This window comes from Arvicanthis niloticus, chromosome 1 (assembly GCF_011762505.2).
Source record: "Arvicanthis niloticus isolate mArvNil1 chromosome 1, mArvNil1.pat.X, whole genome shotgun sequence".
NCBI classification, from domain to species: domain Eukaryota; kingdom Metazoa; phylum Chordata; class Mammalia; order Rodentia; family Muridae; genus Arvicanthis; species Arvicanthis niloticus.
In genome coordinates, this window is record NC_047658.1 from 18,176,024 (window position 1) to 18,192,332 (window position 16,309).

General features: G+C 52.1%; 3 protein-coding genes across 16 annotated transcripts in view; 1 reads left to right on the forward strand and 2 right to left on the reverse strand.

The window, feature by feature from the left end:
• Emc10 (ER membrane protein complex subunit 10) lies at nt 1-6,515 on the reverse strand. Of its 4 annotated transcripts, none has more exons than XR_004604983.2 (8): nt 6,243-6,515; nt 4,819-4,891; nt 3,100-3,209; nt 2,423-2,527; nt 2,034-2,215; nt 1,846-1,939; nt 1,047-1,259; nt 1-866 (listed from the first exon to the last, which is right to left on the reverse strand). XR_004604983.2 is itself a non-coding variant. In XM_034489000.2 (8 exons), exons 1-7 carry the CDS (start codon nt 6,384-6,386, stop codon nt 1,047-1,049), a joined length of 795 nt encoding a protein of 264 aa, XP_034344891.1. In that variant the 5' UTR covers nt 6,387-6,515; the 3' UTR covers nt 1-866. The 4 variants fall into 4 exon arrangements, 3 of the variants coding, with proteins under 3 accessions (XP_034344891.1, XP_076789337.1, XP_034344783.1); XM_034489000.2 differs by having other exon boundaries at nt 1,047-1,133; XM_076933222.1 differs by having other exon boundaries at nt 1,047-1,162.
• On the forward strand, nt 6,507-14,392 carry Garin5a (golgi associated RAB2 interactor 5A). 11 transcript variants are annotated; one of them, XM_034488565.2, is made up of 5 exons: nt 6,507-6,717; nt 6,901-7,019; nt 7,453-7,583; nt 10,477-10,747; nt 11,286-11,453. In XM_034488565.2, the coding sequence occupies exons 1-5, from the start codon at nt 6,675-6,677 to the stop codon at nt 11,340-11,342; spliced, it is 621 nt and encodes a 206-aa protein (XP_034344456.1). In that variant the 5' UTR covers nt 6,507-6,674; the 3' UTR covers nt 11,343-11,453. The 11 variants fall into 11 exon arrangements, with proteins under 11 accessions (XP_034344456.1, XP_076789382.1, XP_034344068.1 ...); XM_076933267.1 differs by having other exon boundaries at nt 6,514-6,717; nt 6,885-7,050; nt 10,477-10,805; XM_034488177.2 differs by having other exon boundaries at nt 6,514-6,717; nt 10,477-10,805.
• The window catches only part of Mybpc2 (myosin binding protein C2), a 22,979-nt gene continuing 18,764 nt past the window's right edge, over nt 12,095-16,309 (reverse strand). Inside the window, exons 24-28 of the mRNA XM_034487987.2 lie at nt 15,860-15,999; nt 15,525-15,684; nt 15,282-15,418; nt 13,733-13,919; nt 12,095-12,219 (exon numbers count right to left, since the gene is read on the reverse strand). Coding sequence (XP_034343878.1) covers nt 12,209-12,219; nt 13,733-13,919; nt 15,282-15,418; nt 15,525-15,684; nt 15,860-15,999 — 635 coding nt within the window. The 3' untranslated portion in view covers nt 12,095-12,208. The remainder of the gene's footprint in view (nt 12,220-13,732; nt 13,920-15,281; nt 15,419-15,524; nt 15,685-15,859; nt 16,000-16,309) is intronic.

The window sequence follows — 16,309 nt, forward strand, 5'->3', positions numbered from 1 at the left end:
TGGCTGTTTGGGCGACAGTTTAATCAACAGCCACACAACACAGCTGAGGCGGCACCGCAGTCCCCATCCCATGGCTGCACATGTGCAAGAGCACAGCCATACTAGCAGCTGTCGAGCAGCTAGTGCAAATTGGCTCTCAAAATCTGCACACAAGTCACTAGAGTGTGCATTCACAGTAGACAGACTAACGTGGAGGCCCACAATCCTCTCCTGGTCATGGATCCAGGCTGGGACATTCAGAGACAGAAAGGATAGGGTAGAAGTCACCATGGTATTCTGGGGCAAAGAACACAGCATGCCACATGGAGGCAGACCTAGCCACTAACAGCAGAGGCCTCTGGGCCACAGATCCTTGGCAAAGAGCCTGAGAGTGACAGTGAGGGGTGCACGGGGCCTGCAGGGCAAAGGCACGGAGGCTGGAGAGAGCTTGGCAAGTTCCCAAATTGTATGGTGGAGTAGGGGCGGGGGGGTGGGAGGGGCGGGCTGGTGGGTGTTTAGCAGACAGAGGGACACAGTGCCACATGGTGGGACACAGTTGCAACGCCCAAGGAAGCCAATGAGCTCGCTATAGGGAGGTACACCCAAGCTCTCAGTCAATAGGAACAGAGAGAGGCTCAGGGACAGAATGGGGGACTTATAAGAGGCCCAGAGGTTCATGGGAAGGGACAGCCTTCCATATTCATGCAATAGGGAGATGGAGGGACAGGAACTCCTTCTTGGGCTGGCCAAGGACAAAAGGCTCTGGGAGGGTCGGGGGGCACAGCTGTTCACCGGCTGCTGCCCCCACCCCCACCGCCGCCCTGGCCACCGGCATCTGGAGCTCCCGACATCATGAGGAACAGCACAACTGGAATGATGTACATCCACTGCAGGCAAGATAGGTGGACAAAGAGGCAGAAAGGAAGGGAGGTAAGTGATGAAGCTGGCCCAGGGCCACGGGGGAGGGGCTGGGTCCCCTAGTCACTACAGGCAGGACCAAGGCAGGGGACAGGAGGAACAGGAGGGCATGGGCAGAGGGCAAGGCGGGCAGGGGACTGGGTCCTCACTTAGGCCTCCGTTGGCGCTGGTGCAGGCCCTGGGGCAGCAGGACGCAAGGCTGTGAGCAACACGGCCCCCCCCAGGATGAGGTGCCACTGAAGAGGGAGGGAGGCAGGTCAGCAGCCTGGCCATGGGAAGGGCCAGCCCTCAAATAAGTGCAGAGATGAAAGGGCTGAGGTTTGCCAGACCTCAGTTCCTGAAATGAGGGGCTTCTGAGGCCCCTAGGGGAAAGGGCTTGGCTCAGTGTCTACGGCCTCAACACCCTCCCACCTCTCCCTTGAGCCCCGCTGGCCTTGCCGGCTGCTCACCTTGTTGGGGCTGGCACAAGTCTCCAGCCTCGAGGGATGGAGTACTATGTGCACCCCCTCTTCAGGAGGGTCTCCCCTCAACACCCAGCCCCACTCAGGAAGCCATTACAGACACCTCAGGGTGGCAGGCTGCCCTCCTGGGTTCCTCCACACCTCCACCTGCACCCCTCCCCACACCTACTCTAGGGCTATGTGCTTCCAGGCCCTGGGACCCAATGGGTTCAACCTATTTACCCCCTCACTTCTCTGAACACGGGGCTGCCCCTTCCCCCTGGCCCTCCTGGCCCTCCTGCACGCGTGCCCACAGCTTCCCTGTCCACACCCAGCCGCCTTCCACACGGCTCTGCTCCCAGCAGGCCTGGATGCCTGTACCTGAAGATTCCCAACCCAGCCCAGGCTGTTGGGCTTCCAGAGCCACTTAGCGCGGGACAACTCAGGTGGGGTCCACAGCCCTCTGCCTCCCACAGGCCACCTCAGGGGGTCAAGGAGCCACACTCACGTATTTGGCAAAGAAAGACTTCTGTTCCTGAGGGTTCTTGGCCTTCTGGGCCTGCTCCATCTCCAGGCGCTCAATGAAGGCCGCAGTCTCGGGGCTAAACATGGGAGGGAACAGGCAAGATGAGGGCAGAGCCGCAGTACCTGGGCGCCTGAGGCAGCCAGTGGCCCTGGTCTCCCTTCAGCTCTCACCCTGGAGCAGTGCCTGGAGGCCGCAGCTGAACAGACGTATTGAACAGCTCCAGGTCCTCATCTTCCACTTCGGAGCCCCGGCAGCCCCCAGGGTACACCACCACCGACAGGCCCACCACGTTGCCGGCCACATCCACATGCAAGGTCAGCTGGTCTGAGAGGTGCGACTCCACCAGGGAGCACTGTGGAAGACAGGGTGGGGTGGGGGTCAGAGAGCTACCCAGCTCTGCTGCACTCCCCCACAAACGCACAAGCATTCTCCAGAACCCCAAACCCCATCTCTGTCACCGACCGCAGCAATTCAAGTTCCTCAGGGCCCCACAGGAAGGGCTCCATGAAGGCTGGGGACACTGAGGCAGGCAGGAATGAGGATGCAGGCAGTGACTTACCGCTGGGACAAAGGAAGACACATGGCCGCCAGCTTCTGAACTGTCAAGTGTCCCGGGGCGCCTTGGGACCCGGACCCTGTAGAGGCCATTGGCAGCAGCCACATCCTGAAGGTTATACAGACCCATGAGCAGGAGTGCCCGGCGCCTTCCACAGCCCTGGCTAACAAGAGCCTGCCCAGAACTCTTCCCAGAAACTTGGCCTATCTACCGAGAGAGGTTAAAACAGCTGGGCTGCCCTACCCCGGTGGAGACACCACTTAGGACATCAGCAACCACATCAGCAAGTGTGCATCCAAGCACTCCTGGGCCTGAATCCAGCCACACCTGATCCCCACCCTAAACACGCCTAAACCCAGGTGCCACAAATAGTGGGGGCAGCTAGGACAGAGAACCCCATGGCGAGCAGGCAGAGAGGCAGACAGCAGGCCTCTTGCTGCCTTTCTGTACCCAGAAGGCATCGAGGCACAGGGCCACTACAACAAAGTTTCTCTGACACCGTCACACTGGGCACAAGTAAAACTGCAGCACGGCAGCTTCGGGTGGGAACAAGGACAGAGCCCACCCCAGACAAGGCTAACTCGCGAAAGGAGCCTGCTGTCTAATGACAGCTGTTCCGGGCTCTCTCATGAGGAAGGCTGGCTAAGCTAGGCGAGCCCATTCAGCTGCAGGGGCCTCACCCGGAGTCGGCCCCGCTCCTCCTCACTGAGCTGTCGCTGTGTCGCAGACAAGGTGCCATCCTGCTGGTTCCAGAGCAGCGAGCCACGCTTCTGGAAGTTGGCTCGGTCACCTGTGGGGGGACTGGGCTGGTTTACAAGTGCCTACAGTGTGACCTGCCCCACCTGTTTGCTATTAGATACTGCAGGGCCCCAGGCCTCGCTGTCACAGGTGCCTGACTCTATTAAGGTGCTGTGGGCTAAGCTAAGGGCTAGCTGGCTCTGACAGCAAAGCTCGCAGCCCCTTTAGTCAGGCAGATGTTGGAGCTGGCCCAACTCAGCCTTCCCTGAAAGAGGGGGTCTTGTGGTGCTGCCCCAGACCTCTTTCCCTGCAGCAAAATGAGCCAATGCCCCCAGCGCTGCCTCACAAGACCAACTAGGGCTATCTGAGGGAGTGGAGGCAGGACACAGGTCAGAGGCTAGAGAAGTCTGTTCTGAATCGCTTGTCGGCCTTTTGGCTAAGATCAAGTGTGAGAAGTCTGTCATTCTGACATTCCCTCTTCAGCTGACTGGGTTGCCCCCACAGGTCTGGGGGCAAGAAGGAAATAATTATACACACAGAGAGACATGCATACATATACTTGTGTGTGCACATACACACACGTACATGTACACACATGCAGGTGTCCAGATGTGTACATGTGGTGGTAACTTGTATTTAATTTCTATAAAATAAATTAAATACAAGTTAGCAATAATACAGATTATGGATAGAGATCCTGCCAAGATTAGTAGCTGGCCATGCGAGTAAAAGTAGTCAGGGGCCCTGATGGCTAGTTTTAATTTCCAACCTGACACAATCTAGAATCACCAGAAAAGAGTCTCAGGGAGGGATGTCTAGGTCAGGCTGGGCTATGGGCATATCTGCGGGTGAATGTCTTGATCACGTTCATTGAGGTAGGAAGGCCCACCCACTATGGGTGGCACCATTCCCTAGGTTTGGGCCCTGAATTATACTAAGTGTAGAGCGGAGGCTGAGCATAAGCAAGCATGTGTGCATTAATTCTCTCTGCTCTGGACTATGGATGTGTTATAACCAGCTGTCTGAAGTTCCTGATTTGACTCCCCTACTATGATGTAACTGGAATTGTGAAAGAAAATTAAATTTTAAATGTGAAAACCACAAGAAGACCTCCGATATTTACACGAGCAGGCAATAACTGTTCCGTTCTGCCAAGTTAAGGCAACTCAAAACAATCTTTGGGCATCTGTGTAAGCAAGTTATAAAAGCCAAAACAAAAAAAAAAAAAAAAACCAAACAAACAAACACAAACAATTAACCATATCAAAATAAGTAGATGGTCACAGCTATACATTTTTGGGTGGGAGTCACTAAGAAATTGTTTCAGGCACTAGAATCAGTGACAAATGGCTAGTGGGTACCAAGATGGCTGCCTGGCATAAAATAGTTTCTTTAGCCATCAAACATGTACATTTATTATATACACATGTATACATGTGTGTATATACTCATACATGAATATAAATGCATATGTGTATGTTTATAATTTTCATTAACAAAAATGCAACCCAGGCCCTTGGGCATGCCTGGCAAGCACTAAACCCTTGACACCTTGAAGCCACAGGTCTGGGACATCCAAAGACAACCTCTCTTCTCCTATCTGTGGTTTCGGCCCTCTCCGCCAGAGCATCTATGTAAGGTGGAAGACACACTGATCTTACCAATCTCAAACGAATGCTCCAGCTGCAATGCCACAGTGCCACAGCCCTCTGCTTCCCGGCCGTCAGCCCCGGCCTGCAGAAGAGACAAGGACACCAAGTAAGAACCACTCAAGCTCTGGGCAGGGCAGAATCCACTGGCCCCAGGACAGAATGACAGACTGAAGGACAAGCCTCAGCTTCATGCTCACAGTAGATCACAGGTGCTTTCCCCAGGACTGCCCCTCACGAATATTCACGTCATCGATTTCTACAGCACAAAGGAAACCCTAAAAGCTGTTACCCTCACGTCCAAGGCCCAGGTCATTATCTTTTTGTTGTTTTCTGTTTGTTTGTTTTTGAGAGTCTCACTGCATAGCCCAAGCTAGCCTCTAATTCACAATTATTCTGCCTCCACCTCCTAGTGCTGCTAACACAGGTAAGTACCACCTTGCTCTGCCCCACAAGTCACTGTCAGGCTTTTCACTCATGAGTTCACAGGCACTGGCTTCCTTACACATGTTAATACCCTGACCTACCCTGACCATTTACATCATCAAGAAGTCCACTTCTCTCTAGTACACCCTACACCTTTTTCCCCATGTTCTGAAACAGAGTCTCACTAAACCACTCCCAGGCTAGTCTAGACCCAAGACAACCCTCCTGCCTACGTCTGTTGAGTGCTTGAGATAACAGGTAAGTACCACCACCTTGACCTTAATTTTTTTGTGGTTTTTCTTTTTCTTTTTTTTTTTTTTTTATTTTTTTTTTAATTTTGTGTATGGATGTTTGCTGCATGTACATTACATGCCCCGTGTGCATCCCTGGTGCCTGGGAAGCCAGCATCAGATCCCCAGGAACTGAAGTTAACAGACAGTGATGAGCCTCCAAGTGGGTGCTAGAAATTGAACCCAGGTACTCCAGAAAAACAGTCAGTTCTCTTGACCCCATTTCCCCAGCACCCTATTTTTGGGGTTTTTTGAAACAGGGCCTTAGGTAGCCCAGAGTGACCTTGCACATCTAGGATGTCAGGATTGCACCCCATGCCCAGGCCTTTGCCTAGATGTCTTAATTTCAAGCTTCTCCTATCCAGGCATCCTACAGCACTCTGGCTCCCGAAGGACCTGGCTTCCTCATGCATATTCATGACTCCATCCCTAGGCTAGGGCACTGCTTCCCTACCGTATCTTTATTATTTACTTATTGAGTCAGGGTCTCACTGTGTGGCCCTGGCTGGCCTCGAACTCAGAAATCCACCTGTCTCTGCCAACCGCAAACTCCTTGATCCTCCAGCCTCAGCCTCCCGAGCACCGAGATGAAAGGCTAACTGGCACCACTACCCCGCGCAGCCCAGGTTCCAAGCAAATCATATCTTCTCATGAATAGTCATGATAAGGGCCCATCTAGCGCCCTCAGGAGGCCGCCCCGCTCCGGTCACTAGAACTTACCCCGCGCGCGGCGGCCCCGACACGGCAGCCGCTGCCTCGGGCTCTGCTAGGAGCCGCGGCTACCATCAGCAAGAGCATTAGCAGCCGGGTCACCCCGGCACCCGCGGGCACCATACCGAAGCGCTGAGAAGAGCCGAGCAGCATACAGCACGCTAGAAAACACAGAGCTCAGCCTGAGGCTCATGCGCCTGCGCCGCAGGCCGCGCCTGCGCACTAGCGCCCGTTCGCTTGCTCCCGCAGTTAAGACGGCCATTTCTCCATCCGGGTCTCTAGGGCTCAGCTGCCCGGTGACACGACCTGGGAGAGAGGTGACGTTCGTGATGTCACGGAACGCTGGGCCTCCTATTGTAAAGTCACAAGCTCTAGGCCCCACCCTTTATCTGTCCGTCCCTGGCTTCAACCGGCGTTCCTACCCAGGGCCGGGGCGTGGCGATGAAGGGCGGGCGAGATCTTAAGCTAGCTCCCGGCGGAGCAGGTGAGACCAGTTGGGAGGGGATGGAAGGTGACAAAAGGAATTCTGCCTGGAGGGGTTGGCCCCAGTGAGGGAGCCGGGAAGGTATGGGGCCAGCAATGCGGAGGCCGCTGCCCCGCGTGCGCTCTCGGTCAGAGTACGGGTACCTGGCATCCTGGGGTGGATGCCAGCCCTTCGCCCCTGCAGACCGCCCCCTGGCTCCAGCCTACGCCCCGTGCCGCCCTGGGCGCCTCCAACGCCACCTCCTGAGCGGCGAGTTCGACCAGCTGCGCGACTTTCCCATCTTTGAAAGCAACTTCGTGCAGGTGTGGAGCCCCGGACCTCCGACCGGTTGATGTACGGAGCCCCCATCATTTATCACTCTTTCGAACTTGAAGTGTTCCACTTAACCTCTGAGCCCGCTGGGGGTTTTGTGTCTTCAGAAGCCTTCGTCTCAGTCTCCTTGACTGTACACACATGGTTCTTGTCCTTTATCCTAAAATCTCTGGCCCACAACCTTCTTTTTTCTTTTTAGTGGTAATTTGGGTGGTAACCCTGGGATTCACCCATATTAGGCAGGGGCTCTACTCCTTAGTCACACCCCCAGCCCCACACTGAGGGACTCTAGGCATGTGCTTATATACTGAGCCACATTCTCAGCCCCTCATTCATGACCTTTCACTGTCAAGATTCCCAACCCCTGTCAGCTCCCTGTTGAGTTCTAGTCTCCATCTATGTGCCTCTAACCTCTGGCCCCAGGTGACGCGGTTTGGAGAAGTCGCCAACAAGGTCACCATGGGGGTGGCAGCCTCTAGCCCTGCCCTGGAGCTGCCAGATCTGCTGCTGCTGGCTGGCCCTGACAAGGAGAATGGACACCTGCAGCTCCTCGGGTGACTGCCCCCCAAGTCCCAACTCTCTCCAACCTCCCTGCTGCCATTTTGCTGCCCAGGCTCCGGGGACCAAGAACACCACCAGACCTCTCCACTAAGAAAAATGACAGGGCACTTCACAGAAGTCAGAGGAGATAAGAAAGGACAGACCTTAGTGACATCACAGGGTCAGGGTGGTGACTGTTTACACAGTGCTTTCTGCTTTCCAGGTATCCCTCTGTCCCACAGAGATAAAATAAGGCCCAAAGACTGTCTGGGCCCATGGCCCAGGGCCCCACAAAGTCAGGACTAGAACCTGAGGCTCCTCATAGTCCACTGTTCTGCTCTGCTCCTCTCATTGAAAACTTGTGAAAATCAATACCACCAAGTACAACCCTCACACAGAAGATCCCTTTCCCCAGCCTAGGCCTTACCCTGCTTCAGCTGCAAACAGGAAACATGTACACATTTGTAGTACATGTACACACTCAGGAAATTTTGGAGACCTGAATCTTTTCTCATCCTATCTCAGTTCATGAAAGACAGAAAATAGAAAAAGGCCAAGCCTAATGGTACAGGCCTGTCATCCCAACAACTTGAGAAGCTGAAGCAGGAGAATTACAACAGGCCAAAGTGACCTATAAAAGTGGCAACCTGGACAACTTAATGAGACCCTGTAAAAGTAAAAAGGAGGTGTGTGTGTGTGTGTAAGAGAGAGAAAGGGAGAGAGAGACAGAGACAGAATGAGTCCTGGTCAGAATAGTGTCTGCAGGGCAAGCATGAGGATCTGAGTTTGAATCCCCAGCAGCCATATAAAAAGCCAAGTCCCATGTTAACCTCAGTGTTGAGAGAGACAGAGATTGGCCAATCCTTGGAGCTTGCTGGTCAGCCAGTCTGTCCAATCATTTGGCTCCAGGTTAAGTGAAAAACTCTCTCCAAAAATGAGGTGTGGGAATGATAGAGGAAGGAAGAGTCTTAGGTTTAACCTATGACCGCCACACGCAAGTGCACATACACATGCAAGTCACGAACCTCTGACCACCACACACAAGTGCACATACACATGCAAGTCACGAACCTATGACCGCCACACACAAGTGCACATACACATGCAAGTCACGAACCTATGACCGCCACACACAAGTGCACATACACATGCAAGTCACGAACCTATGACCGCCACACGCAAGTGCACATACACATGCAAGTCACGAACCTATGACCGCCACACGCAAGTGCACATACACATGCAAGTCACGAACCTATGACTGCCACATGCAAGAGAAGAAGGGAGGAAGGAAAGAATAGATGGATTTTTGCCGGACACAGTGGTTCACATGTTTAATCACAGTACTTGGGAGGCAGAGTCAGATAAGTCTCTGAGTTTAAGTCCAGCCTGAACTACAAGTTCCGGTCAGCCAGGACTATATGAGACCTTGTCTAAAGAAAAAAAAAAAAAAAAAGCTGGGAGGTGGTGGTGCACGCCTTTAATCCCAGCACTTGGGAGGCAGAGGCAGGCGGATTTCTGAGTTCAAGGCCAGCCTGGTCTACAGAGTGAGTTCCAGGACAGCCAGGACTACACAGAGAAATCCTGTCTCAAAAAATAAAAAATAAAAATAAAAGAAAAAAAAGGGAAAGAAAAAAATGCCTGAATTCGCCCAATTATCTCCTTACTTAAGTGGAGATCATTACTGTTTTCTACCCTGGTAAGAGGCACAGTTTCCAACAACAGGCTTTGCATATTAAATGCAAGCTTGGGACCCCTCTGGCCCTGTCCTTGCCTGCCTGCAGCCAACAAAGTGGTACAAAATTGTAATCCCAGGACTCAGAAGTTCAGGGCCAGGCTCAGTGACACAACTAGTTGTAGGCCAGCATGAGCTACTGAGTACTTGTCAACAAAACAAAGCCTGTTAGCAGTTAGCCCCCGCCATACTCCAGGCTCCTCCTGGGATCAGGCTGAGTTAACTTGACTCCCCTGTGGCTGGAACATTCTTGATCCCAGAGCTTAGGATCAATCCTTCCTTCACTGTCTCTCTTCTGTGCCTCAGTCCCCTCATCTGGAACACAGGGTGACAGGACAGTTCTTCCTGTTTGTGTTTCATGAAGCACCGGGCATAGCATGAGCAGTGTGTAAATGTCACCTAGAGTTGTTACACTTCAGGGAAATCCATTGTCCACTAGGGGACACCATGAAGCAGAAGGCATGTGTTATGTGTATTTGTGTGCACAGGAATGAAGAGGTTGGACACATCAGGTCCTATAAGCAATAGAACCAGTCCAGAGTGGGGTGTGGTGACCCCTTGCTGTAGCTACCAAACCCCAGAGTTATGAATACAGGCCTTGCTGTGTGGCCTGAGCCAGGTTACTCTCTGGACTGTATCTTCCTTTCCTTTGTTGGACCTTGAATCTAGCTGAAAGTGTGAGCAATTCATTTATCCAAATATTTTATAAGCATCCTTCCAGTGGTTAACCATATCAGGGAAAACAGCAAAATGAGCCCAGAGTTCAGAATCCAAGCCACTCACATCAGCCACTGGTGAAGTCAACAGGATAGATGGAGAACTGTCACATGGAGTGATCAAGATTATAAACAGGCCAGGGGAGACCGCTCTGTCCCCCTTCCCTTAAGCAGAATAGCTCTGGTCCACAGTGAGGACCCAGCCTTGACTTGATTGGGCCAAGCTAAGCATGGGGCTCAGGTGGAGCTATAGGGATTCGAGGCACAACTGGAAGGTATAGCTGTGAGGAATTGGTGATAGGACAGGACCAGGATGCGACAGAGGAGGTTGAGGCAGGGGTCTGGTAGCTGGCCACCATAAGCATCACACAGCCCATCCAGTAGTGGGAATCCACAGTGGATGGCCACAGGACTAGAAACACAAGGCCATGACTGAGCCGCCCCTTCTCTCTTCAGGCTGTTTCCCTTGCAGTTTGTGCAGCTGTTTGTGCATGACGTGAGCCGCCAGCAGCTCAAGGTCAAGTTCCGAACTGGCCGTGCCTTTTACTTGCAACTGCGCGCTCCGCCAGAGACCCGCGACTGCGAGTTTGGCCGCTGGGTGCGTCTGCTCTACCGCCTGCGATTCCACTCGCCCACCTGCGCAGTGCCCTTCACGCACGAAGACACTGTGCCTGAGGAAGAGGAGGAGGAGGAGGAGGTCGAGGAGGGGCAGTTGACCCCCCCGGAGGTGAGGGCGGGACCTCGAGCCCAGGGATGTTGGGCCAGGAAGGATGGAAAGGGACCAGGTAGGCCTGCTGGGGGCCTGGACCCCTGGGTCTGAGGGAGGAAGGCTGGATCCTGGATACCTGGGTCTGAGGGAGGAGGGCTGGGGCCTGGACCCCTGGATCTGAGGAAGGAAAACCAATCCTGATCGATCTCTAGGCCTGAGGAGAGAAGAACGCCTCTCTTCTTCCATCTTCTTAGGGGTTCTAAGGACAAGGCTATAGGGTCTGTAGCAGACTAGGGTCTGTGTGGCTGGTATTGCTAGCCCATGTGCCCTAAAAGAGAGCACACAGCCCTCTCCTAGCCTCTGCTTGGCACCAAGTGGGTTCTAGGGAGAGAAGCCTACTCACTGAATGGGTGAGCTACGCCTGGCCATCCATGCCCAGCTCCCTGTAAAGGGAACAGGAGAGGACAGTTGTGTCTTCCCAAGACTCCCACGGGCCCATCCATCTCAAAGTCATAGCCTCATGATGGTCAGACTCTCAGATGTGCACTCTTCTTAGTTTCAAGCCACAGAGGCCAGACTCGACCCACAGGTCTCAGAACTCTGGGGGCTCTGACTCAGACAAGATGCTGCCCGATCACCAGAGGACCACAAATCAGGCCAGCTCATCTCAGAGCCAGAGAAATGGATTTTTAAACTTAATAAAGATCAGGCTCTTAAGAACCAACACCCAAGCCCTGGTTCTTTGTGTCACAGTCACCAAGGCTACAGGCTGCCTCCAAGTCTTCCTCTGGCCTTCAGTGCCTTTGGTGCCTTGGTATACAAGTGTTTTCCCATTGGTTTCCCTTCTTTTCCCTCTGCTGGAGATAAAATCCAGAGCCTCCACATTCTAAGGCAGCCCTCCACCACTAAGCCACACCCCATCCCTCACTGTGGTCTAGACAGGGGCTCTACCACTGAATCCCCAAGTTCTCTTTTCACGTTTTATTTTAATGCAGGGTATCATTTAATTGCCCAGGATGTCTCTGGCCTTTCTACCTCTGCCTCAGCCTTCCAGATAGCTAAAATGACAGCTGTACCAGACCTGTCTTGGTCAGCTTGGTTGTGCTGTCCTTTGTGGGTGGTGACAGGCCTGTCTTCTCCTCTCTGTGGGTAATGTTCAAGAGAAGCTCATGGGCGTGAGCTTCACCTCTGACTTGTAAATGCCATTACAAGCAGTTCCCTCACCAGAGACCATCTTCCAAGATGACAACTTCAGTGAGATCTGATCTTTAAGGCTGCCTTGTGGTGTCCGTCCCTTGCCCCAAGAGTGACTAACCCCACCCACAGGAGACAAGAACTACAGACTCTGGAAGGATGGACACATGATAATTTGAGCAACAGTACTTTATCACAATGATCGTTCTAGAAAGATGACTGCCATCCAAGGGTTAGAGCACTGATGTCCAAGTTCTGATGACTTATTCAACAGGCAATGAGCTGTCACTGTGGCACTGCAGGAGAAATGAGAGGTGGGTGAGGCGGGGTGAGATGGGCTGCACCATGTCTCTACCCAGAACCCCCCAGCAGAGGGAGCAAGAGAGTTCCCATCTAGTGCCAATCGGCAAACACCAGTGCAGTCAAGGTCACATCTTTCCCTCAGCAGGGCTACATGTAGCCCCTGCTAGCCTTGAAGTCAAATACATAGCTAAGGATGTCCTTGAACTCCTGGTGGTCCTGCTTCTACTTCCCCAGTGCTGGGATGACAGACATCCACCACTATGGCTGGTTTACAGAGTGCTTGGGGATGGAGCCCAGGCTTTGTGCTAGATAAACACTGTCCCCACAAGCCACTTCTCCAGACCCACAGAATGAGAAAGGGTCTCATGGCATCCAACATTCCACATAGTTGAGGCTCTTGGTGCTCCCAGCACCTAAGAACTACAGCTGCAGTTGACTTCGCTATGCCTGACTTTTTGTTTCAAGATTTACTTAGTTGTTTTATGTGTGTGTTTGCCTGCTTGTGTTTATGTGCACCATGTGCATGTGGCCAGAAGGGGGGCTTTGGAGCCCCTGGAACTGATGCTACCCATGGTTGCGAGCCATCATGGAATCCTGGGAACTGAACTCAGGGCCTCTGGAAGAGCAGCCAGTGCTCTTAACCTCTGAGCGCTTATGTTTTGGCAAGATCATACTATGTAATTCAGGCTGACTTAGAATTCACTCTGCAGCATAGGTTGACTTCCAACTCATATCTACTAGCTCAGCTTCAGCATTCTTGGGTGCTGAAATTACAGATGTGCACCACACCCCAGACAGTTTAAAGTCATTTTAAACCCCAAATGGGGATGTTCTGAGAAACTACCAGCTGTCAAAAGTCAGCAGGAGCCTGCTATGAGGATACATCTGAGCTGACTTAGTCACCCACAAAGAAGACCGCAGAAGAGAGGGTGGATCAGCCTGAATCCAGAATGTAGCCAATGGGCCTGGGGGTGCTCCCAGAACCATCCCTGAGGGGCTGAAGTCCCTGTCTGCTAAGCTGTCACAGGGCCAGGGACGTCAGCATTGTCAAGTGTCTGCAGATCAAGTAGCGGCATGTAATGCCTACTCTAGGAGACCTGATCTGCCTTCTTCAGCAATGTCTTGTGGACTGAATCCAGCAAAGGAGATGAAGAAGAGTTTTCTTGGAGGATAGTTCAGCATATGCCAGAGGCCAAGAGTAGGGATAAATGTGGCCACTGTGGTCCCACCAAGACACACGACACTGAATTCCAGGCTGGAGAGACTGTGGTGATGGTGAGGGAGTCAGAGGAGTAGGGGAGAGCCACTCAACTCTGATTCCAGGGGCAAAGGACAGGAGGAGGCTTGACAGAGGAGGGATTGCAGGTGAGGCACGAGCCAGGACTGGCACTCTCTAACCCTAGGGCCTTTGTATGACTTGTATTGCCTTCTTGCCTGGGGCATCTGGGTAGGTTTGCCAGGGTCCCTGGATTAGGGTCAGTCAGTGTGGTACCATTCCCTCCTCACCTCGGACATCCAGTTTGCATTCAGCCAGGGCCTCCCCCAATTCATTGAAGGCGCGGCAAGAATAGGTCCCTGCGTCAAAGGGTGAAGGCCGGCGGATGTTTAGTGTCAGGATGCCCTGGTAGTTGGTTATGAGGAATTTGGGATCTTCATGGATTTCCATCTTGTTCTTCATCCACACCACCTTTGGCTAGGGAAGGGAACCAGAGAAAACGCTAACTTAGAGGGATGTCCTGGACAAAAGCCATGCCACCACCTGGATGGGTACACAAGGGAGACAGAGGACTTGTTCTCAGAATAAAGATTACACCATATGGACCCCAGTTGGCCACCATTACTCTTTCATCACCTTCTGCCTTTCCTCTCCTGTGCTCCAGGCATTCTAGGACAGACCAGATGATGGGCTTCCCACCCAGGACCCTGGGACTGTCTGCTCCCTCTTCCAACCCTGCAATTTCTGCCTTCCAAATCCTTCCCTTGCCATCTGCGTCTTGACCAGGGATGCCTCTTTTGCTGTCTCAGACCTGCCTGTATCTCTGTCATGTTTATCATCATTCACGGTTTTATATCATCTGTGAGACTTGAGACCAATGTCATTCTTCCCCCAACACAAAGGAACTTCTTTGTCCCATTTGTGAAGCACAAATGAAGTTCAGGAAAATATTTGTGGAATGAATCATGTGATTTATCAAATGGAATGGATGAATGAATGAGCTGAGAAAAAATGAATAGATTGGCATAAGATTAAATGGCATGGTGAATGGGTGAATGAATGAATGAATGAATATACCCAGGCCTGGTGGTGCACTATAATCCCAGCACTCAGGAAGTGAAGGCAGAAGGGTCTTGAGTTCAAGGCCATCCTAGACTACATGAACCCTTATGTAAAAAAGAAAAATGAAGAGACCTGGAGAAATGACTCAGCAGTTAAAAGTGCTTGCTGCTTTTCCAGAGGATGTGGGTTCAGTTCTCAGCACCTATGTGGGGCAGCTCACAACTGCCCATAATTTAATCACTAGAGATCTAATGCCCTCTTCTGGCCTACAGGAGTACTGCACACACAAAGTTCACATACAAACACAAAATTTTAGGATATTTAAAAAAAAGAAAGGAAGAAAATGAAAGAAAGAAAGAAAGAATAAAAGAAAGAAAGAAAAAAGGAAGAGAAAGAAAGAAAAAGAGAGAGGAAGAAAAAGAAAGAAAGAAAGAAAGAAAGATACATAGATAGATAGAAAGAAAGAAAGAAAGAAAGAAAGAAAGAAAGAAAGAAAGAAAGAAAGAAAAGAAAAGAAAAGAAATCCTGTCTTGGTAGCTGAGGAAAACTCCAGGAAGCTATACAGGTATAGATGCCCCCCCCACCAACGTTTCTCAGGGAATGACACTGTGTCCAAACAGAAGAGGAAAGATGGGCCTCATGGATTAGCTGTGCCTGTTGTGAGGCAGGAAGTCCAGAACTTTCTGAGACTTGGCCTCTGCCTGAGGAGACTGCAGGGAGGAACTGCTGGTGTGGTGGTGTGCTTGGCCATCTGCTGCTGAGACCCCACCCTGGCACCTTAGGGTGGCCTCTGACGGCACAGTTGAGAGCTGCAGCATATCCCGCCACCACTACCCGGTCCATCAGGGGGGTCAGGAACTTGGGGGCTGTCCGGAAATCATGTTCCTTGTATTCCAGTGGTTTTAAGGTGATTCCTGGAGAATGAGAGACACCCATTAGGTGAGTTTCACCCCAGCACTAAACAGGGGCCAACAGCCAGGATTTATTTGCAGCTGAAGGCCAGGCAGCTGGACCCTGTACCTGTCTTGAGGATTCGAGCTGTGTTCTTGGAGACACCTGGTGAGTCACTGAGACCACAGATGTTCTCACTGAAGATTCGGAAGTAGTACTCATTACCCACAATGAGGTCAGACACTGTGCAGCTGGTGTGTCGATTGTGTTCATAGACATTGAACCACTCCTGGAACGGAGACAAGGAGGGACCAGGGAAGGCAGGTGTGTGGAGGACACATGCAGGTACAGACTCACAGTCATCCAGTTTCCTAGCCTCAGTTTCCCAGCTGGGAACTAGAAAGCTCAGCTCTGCTCTGTCAAGGCCACTAGCTAGCATCCCCCAAGACCCCATGTCCCCTCACCATGGTCTTTTTGTCAGCCTTCTGGACAAAGTAGCCTGTGATCTCACTGTTCCCGTCATCCTTGGGCGGCTGCCATTCTACCAGAGCGTTTGTGCCCCACACCTCCTTCACCATCACATTCTCTGGTGGCCCTGCCTTTTCTGGAAAGAGGTTGGGGGTTACATTCCATCCGAGGGGCCCTAATCTCCGGCTTTGCCCCTCCCTTCCTTTCCAGATTTTTTCCTTTTTCTTTTTTCTTTTTCTAGCCCAGGCTGACTTCAAACACAGTATATATCTCAGGATTAAACTAGTGATCTTCCTACTGCTGCCTGCGTGCTGAGATTATAGGCATACACCACCACACCTTGTTTGTTATGGAGTGCTGGGATGGGCCCTATGGTCCCTAATGTATGTTAGGCAAGCACAGTACCAACTGTGCCCCTCCCTCTGCCCCACCTTTTACCCTTCCTG

Coding starts and splice junctions, on each gene's coding strand:
- Garin5a (XM_034488117.2), top strand. CDS start 6,801: ATGGGGCCAGCAATGCGGAGGCCGCTGCCCCGCGTGCGCTCTCGGTCA. Junction 7,020..7,452: donor TTGAAAGCAACTTCGTGCAG/GTGTGGAGCCCC, acceptor CTCTGGCCCCAG/GTGACGCGGTTTGGAGAAGT. Junction 10,806..11,285: donor GAAGGATGGAAAGGGACCAG/GTAGGCCTGCTG, acceptor CACTCTTCTTAG/TTTCAAGCCACAGAGGCCAG.
- Emc10 (XM_076933222.1), bottom strand. CDS start 6,386: ATGCTGCTCGGCTCTTCTCAGCGCTTCGGTATGGTGCCCGCGGGTGCC. Junction 2,216..2,422: donor TGTCTTCCTTTGTCCCAGCG/GTAAGTCACTGC, acceptor TGTCTTCCACAG/TGCTCCCTGGTGGAGTCGCA. Junction 1,940..2,033: donor CCTCCAGGCACTGCTCCAGG/GTGAGAGCTGAA, acceptor TCCCATGTTTAG/CCCCGAGACTGCGGCCTTCA.